We start from the raw sequence: 22487 nt of genomic DNA on the forward strand, positions 1-22487 counted from the left end.
TTAAAATCTAGAGAGTGAATCTAGAGAGAACACATAGTGAGTAAAAAAAAGGTGACTGAAGAAGAACCATTGCATCATGGGAAGTCACCAGCAGCATAGGCCTGTTGCAGTGTAACTAAGAGTGGATTGAGGGTCAACTTATCCAGTCCTAACTATAAGATTTATCAAAAAAAAAAAAAAGTTGTAAGACCAATCTTAAAAGCAGAGGGTGTCTGTCTCCCAATTACAAACTCACAGAGAGAACTGGTTTCACAGAAGGAACTAAATGCTGATGGCTCTGCTTCCCATTCAACTTTTAAATACCTTACGAACCACAAATAAGCCAGCAGTCTGAGAGCGAAGTGCTCTATTGGATTACTATGAGGTCTTTAGGATGAGACGGGGTTTGATTATTTACTCTAATTTTAGAGATTCTGCACAAATGCAAGAATATATATATGTATATTTGTCTAATGTGCACACTGAAGAAGATATCCTGGTCAAAAACAAGTCCACCTGGTTAGACACCATGTTTCTAGGATTTTTACAATAACCTCAGTTTTGTCTGAATTTAGTGGTCATCCCAGTCATTATGTCTAATAAGTAATAGCTTAAATTTTGCATGTGTCATCTGGCTGCACGGATAGCTAAAGCTGGGTTTCATTTTCATAGCAATGACAACATACGTTGTGTTTTGTGGCATATGGTAAACAAAACTGCCCAAGGGAAAATGTCTAATGCAAATAGTTTTTCCTAGCAACGAGCAACCAATTCTGTGGAACTCTGTGGAGCAAATAAACTGTAGTGTTTGACAAACAGGAAGGCTGACTGACATGTTTGACAGGAGATAATAGTTAAAACTTTATGGCACTTACTTTGGAATGAACAAGTTTCATAATGTCTTGTGGCAAACACTACATGCTCATATATGTTCACATTTAATGTGGTGATGTCACTCATTACATTAAAGGGAGCAGCGATGCTAAATAATTAAAAACACACGCATCTTTAAATTTGCTCTTGTGAATGTCTGTCACTGTAACACAAGTCATCCTAAGAGTAACAGGCAACAAATATCTGCAAGCTACAACGCCCTAAAATGTTAGTTCACACCCTGACCACAAACGTAAACTAAAGCTTCAAACATGTTACTGTAAGCCATCTGACACTGTGTTTCGTTTTCTTAAAGAGCATGCATTTCAGTGACAAAGAGATTTCATGTGAGAGATACAGAAGAGTAATTCTAACAAGATAATCGAGCAAAACCTATTCCACATAATGAATAGATTAAAAAGTATGATTCATTTTCCGATGGCTGCTTCCAGCTGGATGATGCACCATGTCACAAAGCTATTATATACCACATTAAACATTTTCTTTTAATGTCTCTTGCATTAAATAAGGAATGGACAAAGGTCTGTACACAATTCAGCATACAAATAAGCTCCAGATTACTTTCTTTTTTTTCTTTTAATGTTTAAGCCAAAGTTTTATCCACATGAGGATGAAACATTTAGCTTTATTGTTAGATTTGTGTAGATTTTTTGCCTGTTTCTTTTATGTCTTAATGGGAAAAAAATATCATTTTTTCAATGAGGAACATCTAATGAGGCAGTTACAACAAATTATGTGTATACATGTGCTAGGGTGGGACAGAGTTTTGGGTGGTGGGTGGAGTGCTAATCAGATTAAAAATTAACTCAAGCTATATAAAATTTGAGAAAGAGAAATCCTGCTGTCTTAAAAGACAGGCTTCAACGTGACATGGCGCTGCTCTGATGCGAAGGGAAAAGCTGGAGTGATTGTTGGTTTATACATAAAGATCAGCTCAGGGTAAGATTTTTTACACTTTTGGTTCGTTACATGAGTCTTTACATGGCTGACTGCATGAATTAAATTATAATGTGGGATTATGTGATAACACAATACTCCATGGCTATTTTATTCCATTTTGACTTAAATCATAAGCAATTAGGTCAAAATGTATCACTTGATGCACTATAGTTATCTGATTATTTAAAACTTGCTATATTATTCCTTAATTATTCATATTTCTAGCAGCCAGTTGAGATGGGATGAGGTGAGAATAGATGAATATAAGTATAGGTAAAAAGCAATGGAGTGATAGCAAATAAAAATAATTGTCATACTATATGCACAAAATATGGCATACCTACACATCACAGCTGCAGGAGCTGCTCAGACATTGAAATCCATGCCATGAAGCTCCTAGCACAGTTTTTGTGTTGATGCCAGAAGAAGTTTGTAGCCTTTCAGCTCACCTTTTTCCACCTCAGGACTCAGCGACTCGTCATCGCAACTTGGTTGCAGCTGGGATAGGCTGCAGACTATCACAAAGAGCTAACACAAAGAGCCAGACAACTATTTGCACTCATACCTACAGGCATATAGAATTACCAGTAATTCCATGTCGCTGGACTGCGGGAGTGAGTGCTAACAGTGGCACTCACCCATTCCTTCATAAATATTTGTAAAGGTGGACTGCGTGGCTACGTATTTGACTTTCGTCTTTGAATACAACTGAATTCAAAGATTAAGAGGTGTGGCACAATACTTCATCTACATGGTGTTTTCTCAGTCAATAAGCACCTTTCAAGTTTTTATGAACAGCATAATGTTTCAAAGGTTAAGCTCCTCCTTAGACTTCTGAAAAGAGAGAAAAAAATGTAAACAATAAAATAGGAACTGCTCATGTTGGCTAATAGACAAGTATTTGACGTTTATTTGACAGAGATTGACAATAGACAATGCCATCCTCCTATCACTTATCTGGGTTTGTGTTGCGTGGGCAGCAGTTCGAGCAGAGAGTCTTAAGCCATCTGAGAAATATGATCTCTCCAGCCAGTCATTGGTCTGCCCTGAGCCTAGGCAGACAATAGACAATGTTGTGTATTGTCCATATCCAGCTGACGTGGTTATTAGTTCAAAAGGTGTTAGAGGAAGCACTGAAACAGTAGTGTTTACTCTGTATTCTGTTATGAACACACTAGAGAAAGTTCACTGTAAGCTTGGGTTTCAGCTGTAACATACAAAATTCAAGAGGAATGCTCATGAAATTCTGGAAGAATGTCTTGCTGTTAACAGCACGAGATCTACAAAGTCATTTGAAGCACAATAAAAGGGAACAAGTGAATTATTTTATGAAGAAATGGCTGTGGTCATGGACAGCAGAATAGATTAATAGATTACATAATTCACACGAAAGTTAATGGACTTTATATAATGATGGTGATGCCACAGAGGCAAATTGAAGCTTTACCAAACCAGTATTAGGCCTTTAGAGACTCTGACATAATATTTAAGGCTAATCAGTGGGCAGATATTTGCTATGCATCTAAAACCACGTTTTATCTATCCATGAACCAAGATGACACACACCAGTTAGTTAAACTGCATGAGTGTCTTTAAAGACATAAAGACCTGGATGATATCTGATTTCCTGCTTCTATATTCAAATCAAACTGAGGTTATTGCACTCAGCCATAAAAATCTGACATCCAGCCAGATGCTTATTCTGGATGGCAACATCCTGTCCCAGAGTGATACTGAAAAAAACTAGTTCCTGCATTTGTTACTTCGAGACTGGACTACTGTAATTCATCATTATCAGGATGTCTAAAAACTCCCTGAAAAGCCTTCAGTGGATCCAAAATGCTGCAGCAAGAGTACTGATAGGGACTAGAAAGGAAGAGCATATTTCTCCTATACTAGCTTCTCAAATCAAATCAAATCAAATCACTTTTATTGTCACATCACATGTGCAGGTACATTGGTACAGTACATGTGAGTGAAATTCTTGTGTGCGAGCTTCACAAGCAACAGAGTTGTGCAAAATACAATAATGTAAACAAGCAAAATACAAGAATGGCTACATCTGAAACTAATAAATATATGCTTGATTCCCAGTGAAATCCTGAATTGAATGTTTAATCCTTCTCCTTATATGTAACGTCTTGAATAATCAGGCCTCATTAAGACCTCACAGTACCATGTCACTTTGAATCAAGCTCTTCACTCTCAGACTGCTGGCTTACTTGTGGTTCCTAGAGTGTTCTGAAGTAGAATTGGAGGCAGAGCCTCCCATTTTTAGGCCTCTCTTCAGTGGAACCAGCTTCCAATTTGTATTCAGGATACAGACACCCTCTCTGCTTTTAAGATTAGGCTTAAAACTTTCCTTTTGGATAAATCTTATAGTTAGGGCTGTATCAGGTGACCCTAAATCCATCCTAAGTTATGTAGCAATAGGCTTAGGCTGCTACATATTAAATGTTTATATTTGAGCCAAATGCAAAAATAGATGTGCTTTAAACCAAATACTCAAAAACTCATATTTTAAGACACTCTGGGGTCAACAATAATTTGATATGCATCATTCATACAACTATATGAAAATGAATGCCACAGTTCTGCACAAGGCAGATGAGTACCACTAAGATAAACTGGTGCCTTAAAGAAGCAGTATTTAACTATACTCAAACAGCTTTGCTGCATCGTTGTAAACTGAAGTTACACAACAGATCGCTAAGTGTTGTGGAGGACAGTTCAACAGAGAACAAAGAACACCTTAACCACAGATACATGGAGACGCCTCCCATCTGATTCCCTAATGTGTAAATTCACTTGTAGCTTACTTATGTCTTTTGTTTTTCTTTTTACCTTTAATCCAGTGATTCACAGTTCAGTGAAGTGATGGAGGAAACACATTTTTCACTGGTTGCATTGAGTATCTTCATTTTACTGACTGTGAGGTGCTGTTGTGAAGAAAAGGCCTACAATCCACTGACAGAGGTATGACTAAGTCAAATGAGATGCACTCACATTTCCACGCAGAACTTCGCAGCCACTTCAGCAAACGTATTAAATAAGAAGTTGAAAAAATAACAACACTGAGCAAAAGGCTACAGTGGGGCAAAAAAGTATTTAGTCAGCCACCGATTGTGCAAGTTCCCCACCTAAAATGATGACAGAGGTCAGTAATTTGCACCAGAGGTACACTTCAACTGTGAGAGACAGAATGTGAAAAAAAAAAAATCCATGAATTCACATGGTAGGATTTGTAAAGAATTTATTCATAAATTAGGGTGGAAAATAAGTATTTGGTCACCTCAAACAAGGAAAATCTCTGGCTCTCACAGACCTGTAACGTCTTCTGTAAGAAGCTTTTCTGTCCCCCACTCGTTACCTGTATGAATGGCACCTGTTTGAACTCATCATCTGTATAAAAGACACCTGTCCACAGCCTCAAACAGTCAGACTCCAAACTCCGCCATGGCCAAGACCAAAGAGCTTTCAAAGGACACCAGGAAAAGTCTTGTAGACCTGCACCAGACTGGGAAGAGTGAATCTACAATAGGCAAGCAGCTTGGTGTGAAAAACCAACTGTGGGAGCAATCATCAGAAAATGGAAGACATACAAGACCACTGATAATCTCCCTCGATCTGGGGCTCCACGCAAGATCTCATCCCGTGGGGTCAAAATGATCATGAGAACGGTGAGCAAAGATCCCAGAACCACACGGGGGGACCTGGTGAATGACCTGCAGAGAGCTGGGACCAAAGTAACAAAGGTCACCATCAGTAACACACTACAACGGCAGGGAATCAAATCCCGCAGTGCCAGACGTGTTCCGCTGCTGAAGCCAGTGCATGTCCAGGCCCGTCTGAAGTTTGCCAGAGAGCACATGGATGATACAGCAGAGGATTGGGAGAATGTCATGTGGTCAGATGAAACCAAAGTAGAACTTTTTGGTATAAACTCAACTCGTCGTGTTTGGAGGAAGAAGAATACTGAGTTGCATCCCAAGAACACCATACCTACTGTGAAGCATGGGGGTGGAAACATCATGCTATGGGGCTGTTTTTCTGCCAAGGGGACAGGACGACTGATCCGTGTTAAGGACAGAATGAATGGGGCCATGTATCGTGAGATTTTGAGCCAAAACCTCCTTCCATCAGTGAGAACTTTGAAGATGAAACGAGGCTGGGTCTTCCAACATGACAATGATCCAAAACACACCGCCCGGGCAACAAAGGAGTGGCTCCGTAAGAAGCATTTGAAAGTCCTGGAGTGGCCTAGCCAGTCTCCAGACCTCAACCCCATAGAAAATCTGTGGCGGGAGTTGAAAGTCTGTGTTGCTCGGCGACAGCCCCAAAACATCACTGCTCTCGAGAAGATCTGCATGGAGGAATGGGCCAAAATACCAGCTACTGTGTGTGCAAACCTGGTAAAGACCTATAGTAAACGTTTGACCTCTGTTATTGCCAACAAAGGTTATGTTACAAAGTATTGAGTTGTATTTTTGTTATTGACCAAATACTTATTTTCCACCCTGATTTACGAATAAATTCTTTACAAATCCTACCATGTGGATTCATGGATTTTTTTTTTTTCACATTCTGTCTCACAGTTGAAGTGTACCTCTGGTGCAAATTACTGACCTCTGTCGTCATTTTAGGTGGGGGAACTTGCACAATCGGTGGCTGACTAAATACTTTTTTGCCCCACTGTAACTCTTTTTCCCTGTCCCCCAAGGCTGGATCGGACCGTGATTTGAAGAGATCTGATGACATCGGTTATGACAGCTTTCTGGGTCTGATGGGACGGAGAAATGCTGCTCTGACAAACAGTATGCCAAGAATTTTTGCTCCACTTTTCCTAAGAATGAAACTCATTTAACCTGTAGTTGTTTTAACATAAAAAGCAGCTGAATTTGGTGTTAAACAAGTTTTCATCATTGTGCTTTACTGAATGCAATATTTTTCTTTTGCAGGGGACACTGATCACAGCCTTGCTGATCTGTTGGGGTGGAGAACAAGTGAGTGCCTTTGGAATCAGTAGAACAGTTCTCACTAGAAGGAAGATGCGCTGATAAATGAATTAGATGCATTTTCTTAAATCTCAGGTCACTTTTAAGCAACTTCGGAAGCACTTGTTAGTTAGGTTTAGACTCCAAAAACAACATGGTTAGGCATAGGTGTTAAAACAGTAACAGTAAACCACACTTGTTGATGGATGAGCTGGGAGCAACTGCTCGCTCTCAATCAAGAGGCAGCATTACACTCTCTACAGCCTCTCCTGATTTTTTTTTTTTTTTTTTTTTTTTTTTTTCACGCCTATCACAAGAGCTCAGGCTGAGATTGTGAAAAGGTGTGGATCTGTCAAGTCTGGTATTCCATGGCAAGTGACAAATCTAGTTCCAGGAAGCAGTGAGCAGTGTTTCTTGGTCAGTGTAGATAGCTTGAAGGCACTTTACTTTTCTTTGCAACAGGTATGACTAGTCTGCGTGAAAACAGGTATGCAGAAAAGAGGAGGCGGTTTCACTGATGATGGAAGGCATAGGTAAGAAACCCGCTCACTTGAGAAAAAAGAAATACAAGAAAGAAAGTTATGTATCGCTTTTGTGGAAATGTTTTGACTCCATTTTGGATTTTTTTTTTTTTTCCCCCCCTCAGGATGGAACGCTTTGTTTAATGGACACATGACACATACTTGTATCATGAACCCTCATGGTGAAACTTCGGCTTTTCCATCGCGCTGTAAACCCTCAGGGCTACTGTGGACAATGACCATCCGCCCATCAAATATTATTCAGTCATAGTAACCCTGCATTAATGTTCCTCTGCTGTGATGAGAAAAATGCTCTGTGCAAATACATGTAAACAAAATCAAGATATAAAATAAAATATGCTTTTATTTATAGTGATTAAATTACCATTTCACTAAAAACAATCCTGCACACTGATTATATCATGTGTGCTCACACATTAAAATGAACTCATAGCCACACTGAAGTGTATCGACTCAATTAAGATTTCTATTCCAATATAAATACGTTCCAAATATAAATATAGCACTGTACACCATTCCCTTTAAGAAAACTCTGAAATGAGAAGATTGTCAAGGACCATTAGAAATGATGCGGCTGATATCAAATGTGAACGTGAGCAGCCAAAAGAAAGATGAGAAGAAAAAAACATGCTCTGGTGAACATGCATGTGTTCGTGCACATACTACAGAAACCAAGTGTAAACACAAAGTTATATTTGAAAATATCAACCTCATACATTTTTAACCTTGAAGAAAATGTGGTCAGAAAAAGAAAAAAAAATGGCCACCGTTCCATGAAAACCTTTAGTCACTCTGCAGATATGTGCCAAATTCCTCCTTCTTTCAGCATTTAAGCTCACCTTTGGTGATTACTGCATCTACCACAGGTTTAATGTCTGGTTAGAAACTAGCAAAAGAGCTGTTATTAATTTTATTTTTTACATGTGCAAAGTGTGCCAACTTCAAATGAGGCCTGACTGGCAAAGACTTTCAAAATAACACCACCTTTGTCAAACTTAAAAAAACCAAAAAAGACATTCACTGACTTGAATGAAGCTCAAACACATTACAACAGATGGATTCAGTAAAATAAAACAGCCATCTGAATCAACACTCTCTTCACGCTCATGTCACAGTGCTAAGTCAAGTGTGCAGCTAATGGCTGGCTCATACAATCTCAATTTACAAGGCACAAGCTAATGACTCCACTGTAGGAAAATGCAGGAAACTGTGTGCAGCACGTTACACAGAAAGGTAACAATGTGCTGTGGGTCGGTTGATTAAGATCATTTTTCATTCCAGAGAAGACAAAAGAAGTTTGACTAACCTGTTCTTCATCCAACTGACTTCCCAGAAAGTCTTTACTGACTAAACAAAGTCCTCTTTAACAAAAGAAAGAAAGAAAGAAAAAGACCCACAAGCGCCACACAATTAGCCCGATCACATATAACAGCTGAAAAGGCTCATCAGCCTTCACTGTGGTCTTGTGTGAAATCTTTGGCTGCATTGTAGAAATTTAGATTCCTTTTAAAGCATAACAGTCACCTCACTATTGAGGAGTATGCAATCAAAATATTTTCCTAAAATACATTTAGTAACGTATGATATCGGTTATATCAAATATTAATACAATCAGTTGCCAGTTTATTAGGTACACCTAGGAACACATGTAATAAATTATTCTTTCTACACTAATTTCAGACATGTTTTATGTGTAGTTTGAACATTGCACAGCTGGATGTGTTAATTAAACAGAGAAAACTTCAGGATGGATTCTGTTTCAGCTCTTGTCTACCTAATAATCTGGCAACTGAGATCATTTTTAATAGCTGTTACTGTTTAATTAAGGCTGAATGTGTGATAAAAAAATTTATTTTGCCAGATTTTGAGAGTGTATACATATATATACACACATATATACACACACACACACATATATATATATATATATATATATAACCATCCATGGGACAAAATATTTCATTTGATAGAGAATAAAAGATTGACCTATTCATCACTTTTTTAAAACCTTTTTTTTTCCACTTTGATTAGCCTATTTACTTTTTAGGAAAACAGCAGTTTTTCACCAATTCTGATGTCTGGTTTACCAAGAGATGCAGACTAATGGGTACATAAATATTATTAGTTAACTGTAACTACTTCACTTAAGTAAACCTTTTAGACTTATGCAACGTCTTGGTTTAAAACATGTCTTCAAAGAAGGAACTTGTCAAAACACAAAACAACCAAAAATAAAAAGTAAAGAGATGCTACCCTTGTATTTTATGTGAAAAGGCTTTTAAGCACAATCCTAAACGCTAGTGTTTGGGAGGCATCAAACTCTCGTAAACAACAATATGATCTGACATAAACCAGGTTTCAGGCACATGTAGCTATAAGTGTGAACTGAAGCCTAACAACTCCAGCAAGCCTTAAAGAGTGTTAGAACAAGTTTTACTGGGACTTTGTGGTAAGACATGAAAGAACAGAAAAGTCACTTTTTTAAAAATGCACTGGAAATACTGGTTTACTTTGTTTTCAGAACAACAGAAAGGTGAGTCCTGTTATGGAACAATCTGTGAAAACACCTGACAAAACTGACATACAGAGCCACAGGTCACCTTTTAGCATGGGGAACACCCAGTCTTGCTGTCAAAGTTCACTAGCAGTCTAAGTGGACAAAGTTTTTATACTTCACTTTGATTATCAGAATGGATACCCAAACACTCAACACCCCAAATCCACCGCATATCCTAATGATCAGTACCCTCAACGCTGCTACAAAGTCCTACTGTTATTTACCCTCTGCAGCAGCAGGACCATCTTTACCATCTACAGGAGGGGGATCTTCATTCTGTCTCTTGTCAGTTCTGGATAGGTCTGGATGGACTAGTTTTTGTTCCAGCTTTTTGTCTTTTTTCCCAGCATCCCACGATTCAAACTTATTTATACTGTAGCCAGGTGGGGTGGGAGGCTGATAGCGATATCTGTAGCCAAAGGCACGCAGGTGATAAGTGTAATATTCCATTAAATACATCCCTACAGCATCCACGTAATGGAAAGATATTGACATGTCCGAGCAGCAGTTAGGACCCTGAAAAAAAAAAAACAAGATATGGTTATTAATACACATGGAGGAATGTTTGTTTTGTAAACAAGAGAAAATGTCAATGTGAATGGGTGGAGTACAAAAGAAGACTAATGGTCTTGCGTCAGACTATTTATTCATGCTTGATAAATCCAGAAATGAATGCAAGACTCCATCAGTTTGGTTAAACAGTAGGGCTGTAACAAAACTGCAGTACCCAGCCCACAGTCTTGTTGCGATATCACCATTTTGTGGGTCTAAACACCATGTGTATAAATGCTAATTGACAGTGACAATGTTGGTAACACGCATCATGTTCAAGATGCTCATGCAGATTATGATTTAACCAGGTGTAGCTGTGCTAGTTAATGACTGATTAAAGAATGCTAGTCTGGTTAAACATATAATGTTAAAACTGGATCTATTGCGGATTTTATTCTTGGACTCTACTAGAGTAGCTTTGCAAGATACAAAATTTTGAATTAGTTCAACCACTCTCTTATATTAGCTGCTCTTCCAGTAAGCTCACTTTATTGAGACTGGCTGCACCTCACAAGCAAGAGAGTGCAGTCCAAAGCTTCAGCGTTTGGCTAATAGAGATTAAGCATATAATGCTAACCTCAATATTAAAGAATCCATATTAGCTTCCACCACTTTGCACGCATGCCAGAAAGAAAAAACAACAAGCATAACAGGTCCACTTTAAACATTGTTCTAGTATGGAGTGAAGTGGAAATGCATCCAAATATTGGATTTTATTTTGCAGGTGAGAATTCAGTTAAAATATTAATAGTGTTCAGCTTTCTTTAAACCTCTTTAATAGTGATGTCAAGAGTAAACACAATGTCAACGGTGTTTGCCACACTTGCCTCTGAGATGGGGTAGTAGCAGTAGCTCCAATACCAGAAGCTCTTTGGAAATTTGGCAGTGAGGTGCTGCTCAAGGACAAAGGGGTGAAATGTCTCCCTATGAAAAGAGTCTCTGGAGTCTCCAGCCAGCACCCCAACTTTCTCCATGCACTGCCCCATTGCCAGGTCCTCTACGGAGGTAGTATGAGTACACTGTTTGCTTTTAAAACCTTCAACAAATCTTCGCAAAGCCTCTTTGCTCAGTACGTAGCCTGCACCACCACTCATGTAGCCCTGCTTAGTGTAGGGCTTGAATCGTCTGCCGAAGTAAATAGGTTCCTCAGGAGTGTGGTTTGCAAGAATCCAGCGCAGGTTGTCCACTATGACGTAGGTGTCGTCATCTGCCTTGAGGAACCAATCTGCCTCATCTGCATAATGCTCATAAGCATAATGGTAGGCCCGAATTGTTTTCCAGTACAGCTGATCCCGACCCTCCTTTGTACCTAATCCCACTGTGGGAAAGTCGGGGTCATCCACAGAGCTCATGAAGACAACAATATTGCAATGGCGACTCCAAGTGTACTTCGCATGTCGAGTCTTCGTCTCCAGGTTTTTGGGTCCAGTCATCACCCAGCAAAGAATACGCACCTTTTTGTACAATTCATCAGCCATGCGGCTATCCTCACCTGGTAAGGACACAGAGACGTTATTATCATTTCACTGACTGAAACAAAGATAAGTCCAACTGTTTCAGGAACCTCCTACAACTACTGATGGTCCTGGAGGGTAAACTAATGGAAAGATGTTTTGCTCACATGTTATTGTTGTTGACTGTGCTTCCAGGTTCGCAAATAATCAATGCAGAAAAAAAGACAAGATTTCACATTTAATTTGCTGATGGCAACTTGGAAATACTGAGACTAGTTATGGTTGGTAATAATTCTGTCACAAAAAAGCAGTGCAGATCAGTGCAGCGCAGATCAGTGCAGCGCAACAGCTATTTAGATAAACAGTTTGGGCAAGTTACCAGTAATGAATTACTTCACCTTAATTTCACATCAAATCTGAGTACTAAAGGTATATTTGCACATACATAAGATACCAGATTACTGGAAAAGTGGGGATCAATCAGGTAATAACATGCTTTCATGCACTACAACACCCCATGAAGTGTACGGACCCCTGCAACATTTTACTATAGCATACAAAATCTGTCTGCCTGTGAGATCCTCCAACATAATCAGGACTTGAGCAACCAAAATTGGCATAGTACACAGGTACTGCACATATTAACCCGATTAAATTCATGAATATTATGAAATGCTTGGCAACCACCTACCAACGGGTAAAAGAATCCATTTCAGCATTTATGCACCTATATTATTTTATAAAAGTGTTATACAATTGATTGGTCTGATAAGCAGTGTAAGGTGATCAAACCCTCTCGTCTGAAAGATTCAAAAAATTTATTTAACTTTCTTTCCAGTTTTATCTGTGATCTTCTTTAATAGGTGTCATGGATGCTTTGAATATTTCATTTCACTCTTATGAGTGATTCTGTGTGTATTCACTTTTGTCTTTGCAGGGAGAACAAAAAGCTCTAGTAACTAATACTCATGACTCAGTACGGTGATATGCACCTTTATTCACAGCTTAAGTGAAACTGTTACTAAAATGGTTCTACTTATCAGCGGTCTGCTAGAAATCTGCTGACTTAAACAAATTACAGAGACATGAGAGGTTTTTGTTCCCCTGTCCTGGATTACAGAAATCAGCTTCCAATTCTCACTAACACAGTTGGACTCTTCCCTTCAATGTATGCTAATACACTCGTTTCCCTGTGCTTTGTGTTCCTGAGCTTTCACATCTTTCTTCTTCCTTGTGGATTCCAGTCAAGACCTGGCGACTGCTGAGCTTCCTGAGGGTGTAGTCAATCATCTCCACTTTATCCTCATGATTATATGACTATTGATTTCTTGTTTGTTCTTGTCCACAGTTCTCACTTGGTAATGTTCAAATCTTGATTGGTTATAAGGGATTTATACTTCTTTGCTAAATCTACGCCATAAGCACACTGTAACCACAAACCTCTTTGAAATCCTAGATTGTGTCCTGACGTGCACGTCCCTGGAAATGTAAACACACAGCTGCCCGTAAAGCCCACTTTTGACTACATTATTGCATCATGGGTTTTACATAGATTCCTATCATACAGAAAGTACTCAGGTATAACAGGAAAGGCTACTTAGCAGTTATAAACAAGACTTGAGAGAGTTATGGCTGCAATAAACGAAAACAGCTGCAATCTAAAACAAATGTAACTTGGCTCTGTTAATCGTCAAACACAGAGCACATTTTTGTTAATCAAAATAAAAAATATTGAAAAATAAAAAATGGATTACTGCAGACATTTCAGTTAAATAAGGCAACAAGGTGACTCCGAACCTGTGCTCTAAGTAAGTGAATATGTACAATCTTCAAGGATATAACTATGTAGCTCGTGGTCACGTGCAAGAGATAAAGTTTTATAAACCAGACTCAACCCTTTTCTTTGTTGAGAACATATGTCCTAAAAGTCTGAAGATAAATAGAATCACGTCCTCACTTGGCCTGAAGATAAAATATTGTTCTGGTTTAAGACAAAACATTTCACCCCTTTAAAACATTGAAAGGTTTTTACCTATATTTGTAGCTACTGAAGCAGTCCATGGCTTTCTATGCTTCACTACCTATACATATAATGTACAAACTTGCCTAGCAGAAAGTGAGACTACTATGGTATAAAAGGGACTACAATGAAGAAGTGAAATTTAAAAAGGAAGTTTTCATTTATGCTGTAAGTGTAGCTGACCAAAGTCCAAAGCTGAATACCGTAAATTATTAATTTATCAGAAGATTCAAAGTCTGAAACACACAGATTGGTGTTTAATTAAGGCATTAAAGAGGCACATGCTGTGATACCTATGTGATGAGGGTGCTCGAGGTTGAAAAGTGCAGACCCCTCTTTCTTCCACATTTTCTTTTCCTCCTCGAGCTGTTGCTGGTAGTCCTGAATTCTAGCCAAGGTGGTGACTTGATGCATTGGCAGAGTCTTCTCAAACCAAAGCTGCCGCAGAAACACGTACAGCGTAAAAGTTCCCACCACAAAGCCCGCATAAAATGAGATTCTGGGTCCGAGGGTCTTCATGGTGGACCGGATATCTTCACGGGCAGAGACTTAACTTGGCAGCAGCTGCGTACGAGAGCAAAGGAAGCATGGACCTAAGTTTCACTACAGTCTCGAGCTGTAGACGTGTTGACTATGAGCGTGATTACAAGTGTTTGTCACTCCCTGTTAAAGGTGTGGTTTACTCACCAGCTTTAGCCTATCAACCATATCAGCTTTATGACAGCACACAGCTAGTCCATAGGTGTTCAAACACTTCCGCGCATAAAGCGGCGTTTTTCTTCAGGTAGCCCAGCTAGCCACACTTGCTAAGTTAACACGTATGATGGTGGGGGTGGGGTAAAAACTTGCTAAAAGAATATGTATGTTAACCGAGAAAACAAAATTTCCCCGGAAGAAAAATAGAACTAAGTACAGTCACAGTCATAACCAGTTAATCGGTTTCTCCAGTCATGTGTGTTAGGACAGCTGGTGATAGCTAACTAGCTAGTCCGTTATTTTTCCGAGTGCTAACGTTAACTTTCCATCACGTCGCGGTTACACGGAGCAAGAGGAAACTACTAAGCCCACCAACGGGCTGAAAAAAATCCTGACAGGAATAAAGTCAGAGAGTTTAGTGAAACTGTCACGCAGATTACAATAGTATTACTAATATTATACGAAACACGCCAAGAACTACATCTAACTTGTCTGCCGCTTCCTTCCGTCTAAAAAAAAGTAACTTCCGGTCAATTTATTCAGAAGAAAAGCGCTGACATGTTTTCACATAAGTTAATATGGAAAGTGGTGTGTTTTCTTTATAAAATAATACGTAATAATATGACTTTTGTTTTCTCAGAAAAAGATGTGAGTTGTGGAATATGTTTGACTGTGAAAGTTGAGCATAAATACAGTTATATAAACAAAGGAAGCAAAGTCTGGTTGCAGTGACAAAGAGAAAATACAAAAAAAAGGACTGACATTTGTTCCGCCTGTGTCAACACACGACTGGATCATCTTTGTCTGTTCACTTCTATGTTTCTTCCTTTTCTAACTAAATTGATTTCGTTAACAGGGGTTTACATATGTGGTAGGATAAAACTTCCAGTGCATAATTACTGTTCTTTAAAGTGTGTTGATATTAAATAAATGAATTAAATAATTATAAGAGTCGTGTATCAACAAAATTAAAGCCGAATGTTAATTTATACCTTATTTCAACTGTTATTTTTGTTACCCAATTTGGGTACAGGACAGGTTTTAAAACTGAATAAAATTTTAAAATTCAGAACAAGCACTGCAGTCAAAAATGTCCAATACACACATTGTTACAAGCAGCTTTATTGGTATACAGATACATATAAATCAATTAAACACTTCCACTGGTCCTATAGGGATTCACTTAAGAAACACGAGGCACAGACAGAGGTTGTGGCACAGTCTTAAGCACTAATAAAATGACCGCTCACCCTAATTCAGAGATCACACTCTAATACTACTGCACACAATCCCACAAGAAACCCAACTGATCCCAGTGAGCAGACAGGCTGCCTCCACGAAGCTCTAAAGCACACAGCAGGACCCAGAGATAAAAATCACTAACGAAATAGGCTAAAAATACCAAGAAAAGAAAAAGTTGTATGTTAAAAATACAAACAATTAAAAACACTGGTGGATAATAATCAATACTTGACAAAAAGGAGATAATTTTGCTTAGCTTTTCTAAAGCATACCTAGTACAGGAAGTGCAACAGGGTTTTGAATTGACCAAACCTCAACATATCCCTTATATAGAGGACTGTGTTGAATCAACTTCATTCATTAAGCAAGGAAAAGGCCTGACACTGTAATTCTCTGTCTATTGCACAGTGTCTGTCCTATATTTATCAGCTGTTTTATTACAGCGATATGGCAGCCTCGCTTCTGTCAGTCTGCCCCAGGGCAGCTGTGGCTACAACCGTAGCTTACCTCCACCAGTGTGTGAATGTGAGAGTGAATGAATAGTGGCATTGTAAAGCGCTTTGGGTGCCTTGAAAGCGCTATATAAATCCAATCTATTATTATTATTATTATTATTATTATTACAGGAATAATCAGGAAGATTACAAACAAATCAAAGAAAAAGTATTGTAGAAGTTGCCAGATGATACATGTTTTTTTTTGTTTTTTTAAGATTGTATGTTTCACTGTCAGCCCCTTTTCATACTGCACACTATGTGTTCTCATTTCAGATTCCACTCTATAATCTTGGTTAACATAGAGAGGTTTCTTATTTCCAGCTAAAATTACAGTGCAAACATATTCTTTAGAGCAGGAGTCTCAAACTTGCACATATTGATGTGAAGAAATATAATACAATTCGGCCCTTGAAGTTGCTTTTATTAGAGAGGATTTGTTTGTTGTTGAGAGCAATGTTAAAATAGGTTCTTTAAAACACCCAAAATTATTTAATATGAAGGCAGAGAGTAAACATGTCTAGGCTGTGTTAGTTAAGTGAGAGTTATTTGTAAAGAAAACAATTTTCACTTGCAGTCAAAAACTAATGTGTACACTTATATATCTGCATTTTTATTTTGTTAAATACAAACAAAATTATAGCAGAAGTGCTGCCACGTGTCTGGCCAGAAAGACAGTATCAGTTAGTTTATTTGGTAGTTCAATGAAAGGCTTCAATTAGTTAAGAGTGAGGAAAGAAAATTGCGTTCACGTTTGCGATTTTGTCTTGTTATACAATATTTGAAATTTAGAAAAAAAACCCACTACATTTTCAGAAAGATTTGTGGGTGTTTTCTTGTTTGTTTCTTTTGCACTACTTGAACACTAAAGTGGCCCTCCAGTGAGATGACAGTGCCAGCAGTGGCCCACAGCTCATTTAAGCTTGAGACCCCTGCTTTAGAGCATATTTGTCTCCCATCTATAATGTACATTCTCTGCACTATCATTAAGTAATTGTTACACGTTTGTCAGACATTCAAACCACAAGAAGTTTTGATTTCTCACCCAAAAAGTGTTTTTTTAATTTATATCTGAACACACTATATATACACATCTAGAAATAGACTAGTGTATGTGAATCTCTTATGCCTGTTGCACACTTTTACTCGTGTCATCGTTGTTATCTTTAATTTTGCATATTTGATTTTGGTGTTGTCTGTGAAGGTTCTCAATCATCCAGGTCATAGTAATCTAAGCAGCTTGGAAAGAAAAGCATCTGGACTTTAAGTTTCTTGAAGATGTTTCACCTCTCATTTGAGAAACTTCTTCAGTTCTAAGAGGAACTGGTCGAGTCCCAGATTTTTAAGCCTTTTTGGGAGTGTCCCTAAGAGGATCATTGACCAACTATTGATCGTCTGTCCAATCACATGAACCAAGGTGTGAAAACAGGTATAGGTCACTATCAGTCAAGGTTTCAGGTGTACACATTGTGAGACCTTGCCCTATCCTATCATGTGACTTACTGAGATAAAATGACCCAAAATGTGAGTGGGCGTTAAGACTTCTGAGAAGGGATCTCAAAACTGGATTATAGATAGCAGACCGTTGGTGTCATAGGCACAATGTGTTCACCCGTGAGAGTGTCACCTTGACTTCTGTGATTAGGCAGAGGATCAATACTGGGTCCTTGACCTTCCAAATAAGATTTTTAAACAGTCCAGATGCTTTTCTTTATAAGTTTAGACATAACACCTGATTTGTCAATCCAGGTTTCTATCAATTTTTCATGCTGTACCACAGCGAGCAAAATAGAACTTTATGGCACTAGGATTTTTTTAAAACTTAATTCAACAAAAGATAAGACAAGATAAGACAAACGTTTGCTCTTTTTCATGTGGTACTAATAAAGTGTGAGCTAAGAGCTGTAGCTACCTCAGTAGCACAAAGACATAAAATATATACTGTACAAAATCTTTTCAGAACTTGAACATTAAAGGAATGCAGATGTGCCAGCGTGAGCAAAAAAGAAAAGAGCGACTACTGAGGAAGTTTTTTTCCCCCTTTCCTCCTCATTTTGTATCAAGTACCTTTTTGAATATTTAATTGAGAGCAGAACAACAACATCTTAACTGCTTTATGATTAGAGGGAAATTTGATAGTGTCAGTTTAGTTGAGGAATTCCATCATGAAAATGGGGAAAATGAGTTTTCTTGTGAATATGAAATTTGGTCCAAAAAAAAGAAAAAAAAAATAGAATAGTAAAATGATGTATTTACTTTTTTTTGTTTATGACTGAGGTTTACCAGCAAGTGAGGATTGGTAACAGGAGGAGGAGACAAGTTCAACAAATAATATAAATAGATCACGTCAGACACTTGTGAACATGCATTCAAGTGTGAAGAGAACCCGGCACCAAACACGCACAGCACGGAGGAACAGTTCCTCAGAAGGCCATCCACCACCTTCAGCTCTCAGCCTGGACACACACACACACACACACACACACACACACACACACACACACACACACACACACACACTTATTTAAGCAATGCTTGATCAAACATTGCATAAATAATAATGGATTGGATTTATATAGCGCTTTTCAAGGCACCCAAAGCGCTTTACAATGCCACTATTCATTCACTCTCACATTCACACACTGGTGGAGGCAGCTACAGTTGTAGCCACAGCTGCCCTGGGGCAGACTGACAGAAGCGAGGCTGCCATATCGCGCCATCGGCCCCTCTGGCTAACACCAGTAGGCGGTAGGGTAAAGTGTCTTGCCCAAGGACACAACGACCAGGACAGAGAGCCCAGGGATCGAACCGGCGACCTTCCGGTTACAGATGCGCGCGCACACACACACAAAAGATCAAAACACCCAATTAGGGAATCAAACGTAGTTGCTGCGCAACCAGCGAGGCAATGTGCAAGGGCCGCAAACCCAAACAATACCAAAGAACAAATGAAGTAAAACTTAAAACAAGACAACAAGAAAAAAGAAACAAAAAAGAAAAGAAAGATACTGCGAAAAAAAACGGCAGCAGCTCCAACATCTGCAAAATGACAAGTTGCATTTAGTGGAATGCCGCTTTAAATTTGAAGCTGAGTTCACGGGCAGCTTACATATACCTGGCCCGCTAAACTACTTCATTTGGACAAAAGAGGAGAGCTTCCCAACCAAATGCCCGGTGGGCCGATGGTGATTTTTCGTTTTTATGGGCCAATGGGTTTTTTGTTATTGTTTTTTGTTTTTTTGTGGTTTGTTTTTTTTTTTTTGGGGGGGGGGGGGGGGGGGGTTCGTTTTTTTCCGTAACGGTATAAACACTGAAAGGTGGTGGATTTGACCGGATGCTGGGAGATGTGTAAAGTAACTCAGTTGTTTGGTGGTGGCTATGGCAGAGCTGCCACAGATTCAGTAACATTAGCAAGTGATGGAGGCCAGCAGATGCAACATGCTGGTAGGTGGATGACGGAAAGGCAGGAGGAGCAGAGACCCAAGGCGGTGAACTGAACTTCAGGTAAGAAGTTATGACCTGCAGTCTGTCTGGGTCAGATATAAACCAAGTTTAGGTGTAGTTTATTTTCGTTATGCTGACTTTTTACAGTCAGTTATAATAACTCCTACTTTGTACTAGCTAGCATGATGGAGTTTATATACAGCTGGGCGGGTGCTATGATGTTAAACTTGTTTTATCTTACTTTATTTGTGAGGTTAGTTATTAGAGTTTCCAACCGTCCCGTAAAAAACGGAACCGTCTGGTATTCAGAGAAAATATTGCACATTTTGTGTTGAGGTGAAAAGGAACACAGTTTGTCCCGGACTTCAGCTACAATGAAAAAGACACAAAGCTGGATTTATTCTGTGTCTTTGCTGCACAGCTGCCTCTTCTTCTCTCATTCTCTCCCCTCCCTCTCCTGTTTCTTATTTCAATCATGAAACTGATCAATGATCAGCTGATCAGTTTTACTCTCCTGTTTGTTTATCGCCCACTTTGCGCCACAAAGAGGAAAACAGCGGATGTCGCGCTAAACAACGGCAGCACGTTTAAGCTTGATCAGCTGTTGTTAGAATTTATTTAATATTAATTTCTAGTATCAGCTGATGTTTGCTGGAGCCACAGCTGTAAAAGCTGCTGGTCATGATATGGGTTTGGTTATCTGGTGAGAGGGAAACATGAAGATGAAACCAGGAGATGTCCTTACTGAATCATCAGAGCTGAACAGGTGATGGAGAAACAGGTTTACCTTTTAGGTGACATGGATGAGTTGAAGGGAAGTTATGAACTGTTTCTGAGCGACAAATAACCCCAGGATCCTTTTTTATGTAGCTGACGGCTGGTAACTGTGCAGGGGCGGATCTAGCAAAGTTTTGCCAGGGGCCAGGTAGGGCATTAACACAGAAAGAGGGGCACAAAGACATACTTTTCTTTCTTATTCTCATTTAAAATGTCTTGCTTTTAACAGATAATTATCTGAATCTTACAACAAATGTTTTCATCTGATGTAAAATTTATAGAAATCCATTAATTCAATTCAATTCAATTTTATTTATATAGCGCCAAATCACAACAAAAGTCGCCTCAAGGCGCTTCATAGATACAGAGAAAAACCCAACAATCATATGACCCCCTATGAGCAAGCACTTTGGCGACAGTGGGAAGGAAAAACTCCCTTTTAACAGGAAGAAACCTCCGGCAGAACCAGGCTCAGGGAGGGGCGGCCATCTGCTGCGACCGGTTGGGGTGAGAGAAGGAAGACAGGATAAAGACATGCTGTGGAAGAGAGACAGAGGTTAATAACAGATATGATTCAATGCAGAGAGGTCTATTAATACATAGTGAGTGAGAAAGGTGACTGGAAAGGAAAAACTCAATGCATCATGGGAATCCCCCGGCAGCCTACATCTATTGCAGCATAACAAAGGGAGGATTCAGGGTCACCTGGTCCAGCCCTAACTATATGCTTTAGAAAAAAGGAAAGTTTTAAGCCTAATCTTAAAAGTAGAGATAGTGTCTGTCTCCCGAATCCAAACTGGAAGCTGGTTCCACAGAAGAGGGGCCTGAAAACTGAAGGCTCTCCCTCCCATTCTACTTTTAAATACTCTAGGAACAACAAGTAGGCCTGCAGAGCGAGAGCGGAGCGCTCTAATAGGGTGATATGGTACTACAAGGTCATTAAGATAAGATGGGGCCTGATTATTTAAGACCTTGTATGTGAGGAGCAGGATTTTGAATTCAATTCTGGATTTAACAGGAAGCCAATGAAGGGAAGCCAAAACAGGAGAAATATGCTCTCTCTTTCTAGTCCCTGTCAGCACTCTTGCTGCAGCATTTTGGATTAGCTGAAGGCTTTTCAGTGAGTTTTTTGGACATCCTGATAATAATGAATTACAGTAGTCCAGCCTGGAAGTAATAAATGCATGAACTAGTTTTTCAGCGTCACTCTGAGACAGGATATTTCTAATTTTAGAGATGTTGCGCAAATGGAAGAAAGCAGTCTTACATATTTGTTTAATATGTGCGTTGAAGGACATGTCCTGGTCAAAAATGACTCCAAGGTTCCTCACCGCGTTACTGGAGGCCAAGGTAATGCCATCCAGAGTAAGAATCTGGTTAGATACCATATTTCTAGGCTTTTCAGGGCCGAGTACAATAACCTCAGTTTTATCTGAATTAAGAAGCAGAAAGTTAGCGGCCATCCAGGTCTTTATGTCTTTAAGACATTCCTGCAGTTTAACTAATTGGTGTGTGTTATCTGGCTTCATGGACAGATAGAGCTGGGTGTCATCTGCATAGCAGTGAAAATGTATGCTATGTCTTCTAATGATACTGCCTAAGGGAAGCATGTATAATGTAAACAGAATTGGTCCTAGCACTGAACCCTGTGGAACTCCATAATTAACCTCAGTGTGTGAAGAGGACTCTCCATTTACATGCACGAATTGGAGTCTATTAGATAGATATGATACAAACCACTGCAGCGCAGTACTTGTAATACCTACAGCATGTTCTAATCGCTCTAATAGGATATTATGATCAACAGTATCGAACGCTGCACTGAGGTCTAGCAGGACAAGCACAGAGATGAGTCCACTGTCAGAGGCCATAAGAAGATCATTTGTAACCTTCACTAAAGCTG

General features: G+C 39.1%; 2 protein-coding genes across 3 annotated transcripts; one reads left to right on the forward strand and one right to left on the reverse strand.

Moving 5' to 3' along the window:
• The first annotated feature begins 1733 nt into the window (after window positions 1-1733).
• Window positions 1734-7697, forward strand: tac3b (tachykinin precursor 3b). The gene is made up of 6 exons (XM_085456562.1): window positions 1734-1812; window positions 4668-4788; window positions 6533-6626; window positions 6771-6815; window positions 7269-7339; window positions 7453-7697. Exons 2-5 carry the CDS (start codon window positions 4690-4692, stop codon window positions 7322-7324), a joined length of 294 nt encoding a protein of 97 aa, XP_085312688.1. The 5' UTR covers window positions 1734-1812; window positions 4668-4689; the 3' UTR covers window positions 7325-7339; window positions 7453-7697.
• Window positions 7674-15160, reverse strand: c1galt1lb (core 1 synthase, glycoprotein-N-acetylgalactosamine 3-beta-galactosyltransferase 1, like b). Of its 2 annotated transcripts, XM_085456560.1 has the most exons (4): window positions 14619-15160; window positions 14225-14495; window positions 11285-11949; window positions 7674-10421 (listed from the first exon to the last, which is right to left on the reverse strand). In XM_085456560.1, the coding sequence occupies exons 2-4, from the start codon at window positions 14448-14450 to the stop codon at window positions 10122-10124; spliced, it is 1191 nt and encodes a 396-aa protein (XP_085312686.1). In that variant the 5' UTR covers window positions 14451-14495; window positions 14619-15160; the 3' UTR covers window positions 7674-10121. The 2 variants fall into 2 exon arrangements, with proteins under 2 accessions (XP_085312686.1, XP_085312687.1); XM_085456561.1 differs by lacking the exon at window positions 14619-15160 and having other exon boundaries at window positions 14225-14610.
• Between the last annotated feature and the right edge of the window lie 7327 nt (window positions 15161-22487).

The sequence above is a fragment of the Copadichromis virginalis genome, linkage group LG5 (genome assembly GCF_057382275.1).
Source record: "Copadichromis virginalis isolate Kocher_CV1m ecotype Utaka linkage group LG5, C_Virginalis_male_GT1.1, whole genome shotgun sequence".
Lineage (NCBI taxonomy): Eukaryota > Metazoa > Chordata > Actinopteri > Cichliformes > Cichlidae > Copadichromis > Copadichromis virginalis.